At 53.9% G+C, this 2,495-nt stretch overlaps 2 protein-coding genes across 2 annotated transcripts; both read right to left on the bottom strand.

Moving 5' to 3' along the window:
- Positions 1 to 28: 28 nt before the first annotated feature.
- On the bottom strand, positions 29 to 1,362 carry DACRYDRAFT_112722 (uncharacterized protein; the record flags this gene model as incomplete). Its single annotated transcript, XM_040769485.1, has 4 exons — positions 29 to 508; positions 558 to 609; positions 662 to 1,222; positions 1,309 to 1,362. Coding segments are annotated over 4 exons (1,147 nt in total), but the record flags the coding sequence as incomplete, so codon positions are not given.
- A 496-nt stretch (positions 1,363 to 1,858) lies between these two features.
- DACRYDRAFT_120073 (uncharacterized protein) lies at positions 1,859 to 2,495 on the bottom strand (the record flags this gene model as incomplete). Its single annotated transcript, XM_040770933.1, has 3 exons — positions 2,337 to 2,495; positions 2,194 to 2,271; positions 1,859 to 2,146 (listed from the first exon to the last, which is right to left on the bottom strand). The coding sequence occupies exons 1-3, from the start codon at positions 2,361 to 2,363 to the stop codon at positions 1,859 to 1,861; spliced, it is 393 nt and encodes a 130-aa protein (XP_040623379.1). The 5' UTR covers positions 2,364 to 2,495.

Here is a 2,495-nt window from a genome sequence, read left to right as displayed (position 1 = left end):
CCCGGTTCGCGTTCTACAAACCTCTCACACGCCCGCCAGTCTTCCCTTTTCTTGGCCGCGCTCCAAAGCCATCCATCTAGACCCACAGCCGTGGCTCCGCCGCTTCCAGCTCCGTTCAGGTCCAGCTTGAGCACATGTGCACGGGAAGCGAAGGCATCGAGTGCTGTGATGCTGGCTGCACGGAGGCTTGCGACTTGGGAGGGAGTAAGGGTTGGTCCTGGCTTCGGCGCAAGGGAAGACTCCTCTTCCGCCCTCCCTCGGTCGTCCGATGCAGGCAATTCCAGCAGTGTCGCCGAGTCGATCTCTCCGAAAGCAGTTCTCAACCTTGCGTCCCTCGCCTCAGAAAGCGAGATCACGCCCAGGTGAACGAGCATCGACGGCAAGACGTTGTCTACAAACGCAGGAAGCTCTTCCGTCCGTGGAAGAGGGATGGGGCTAGGTGAGAGGCGCGAGAAGCGGAGGCTGAGAGTATGGAGGAGAAAGAGCGCTTTCTTGAAGAGGTATACAGCTAGAAGGCGAGTTGAGTATGCTAGAAACGGAAATCCCTGGGTGCGTACGTTGGCTATCGACAACAGTCATGTCCCGGAACGCGGGGAACGCATGCACGAGCTGCTCATGATCAGTACTCGTGCCACACTAGTACTGTGAAGACCCATCTTACTCGTTCAATAACGACACTCGCTTCAGGTTCGTTACCGTTCATCCTTCCTACTCGCTCCGCCTCCTTCAGCGCTTCCAACACGAAACTTCCCAGGTCCGTGTATCCTTGTTCTAGCAGGATACCCCCGGTCTCGTTCAACACGTCCACCACGCGCTTCACGAACTCGTACATTGGTCCGCGCAGTTCTCCGACCATCACCGCCGGTAAGCTAGGGTGTGGACGCTCTTCGTATATGTTCACCCGGAGCAGCTCCGCCACTTTCTCCTTCCCAACACCTTGCATTCCTCGTGCGGAAAGGAGGGAGGGGGACGTGTCGTCCAGGTATAAAGAGAGGACAAGTGCACGGACGTTGTCCCATGCACCTCGACCGGTGGCTTTGTGCAATGGGACGCGGAAGGAAGAACCAAAGTTGAGCAAGGCTAACATGGACTGCAGGTTGACCTCTGCTGCTACGGAGGGGAAGACCAATGGGAGGGATGTTCCATGTTGTTTGCTTAGGGAGACATAGGTGGAACCAAGGTATTCTGACGAGAGGTGGTGGTCCAACGCAGCCTGCTGCGGCTGCGAGCAGGGACAGTGTCTGAGCGGGACTGAGAGGACAGTGCTAATGGAGGATGCTCACGAGCAACCCTGCATGCTCTGCACACCTCCTGCAGCTTTTCCGTATTGCAACGATATGGTCTCCTCTGGGGAACGGACATTGTTGTTCGTCGCTCATTTCCAGGTCAACTTCACTTGTAGTCTTGACAACAAATATCCAAGTCTCAAGAGATGACGCGCCCAACGCGTGGTACGGACATCCGAAAAGGGCAATACTTGAATAATTGAGAAGGGAGCATCGCCACAAGATGTAAAAGAAAGCTAATCGTGGGAAGTTGTCAGACCTGCCTGAATGATTGCCCAGGATGAGGTTTCCCACTCGCGCAAGACGCAGACCGGATCAATGCCACTCAACAATCTGTGCTTCACCTGCATTCATTGTACGCAAGAATCACGTTTCTATGTAGCAGTGTGATGGCTCCCGGCACAGGAAGAATAAGCTCTGACAGGCATAAAGAGTGTGTAAGGTTATGGTACACAAAATCAAATGAGCGACGATCCGCATGCTCGCCGTGTTCAACACGAATGAGTTCTTTCAGCATCCCCTTGGTCCAAGCAGCAAGCCTCTACCTCTCAGCGTCCCGCTGCTCTGCCTTCCTAGACGTCTCCCCACGTTTCGACATACTCCTGCTGCGCTAAGTGTTGGAGTGGCTCTCCCAGCCAGGCGTGATTCTCGGTGTCGACTACCGCCCCATGCCTTGTTACAGTAAACGTTCGAAACAGGCGATTGTTCGGAATCCGTTCGTGAGCGAAGAGTGGCACCGTCGACATTTTCACGTCGTATTTCTTCTTCGGTTTGGGCTTGCCATCGGGTTGGGGTTCCGAGACCGTGATAGCGCCGTCGAGCTCCGGTTCCAGGACAGTCTCATCGAACATCTGAGCGCTCTAGTACATCTAGTTAGAGCTGCTCACAGCCATTGACAGCGACCAACCGTTTGACACCACTCGAAATCTTTTACATGAACCTTGATTTCCTCCATTTGTGCATGCTCAAAGCAACGGTGGACGAACTACAAAAGGGCACAAGTTTATCAGTGTCAATATCGTTCCTTCAGGTGATGAAACTCTCCAGTACCTTGGAATTGCTCGCACAACCCCGCATAACCACCTCAGCGGTAGGCTTTTCATCATGGAGGATGACACCGATAGATTGAAGTGCCGCACAGGTTAGAGGACAAATGGTTCCTAGATGTTCCAAAAACCCGAGTGAGATTTGACAGACCGCTCCAGTTTG

This window comes from Dacryopinax primogenitus, assembly GCF_000292625.1.
Source record: "Dacryopinax primogenitus strain DJM-731 SS1 chromosome Unknown DACRYscaffold_68, whole genome shotgun sequence".
NCBI classification, from domain to species: Eukaryota; Fungi; Basidiomycota; class Dacrymycetes; order Dacrymycetales; family Dacrymycetaceae; genus Dacryopinax; species Dacryopinax primogenitus.
The sequence above is the reverse complement of the archived record's forward strand: the minus strand, read 5'-3'. Positions and strand labels throughout refer to the sequence as shown.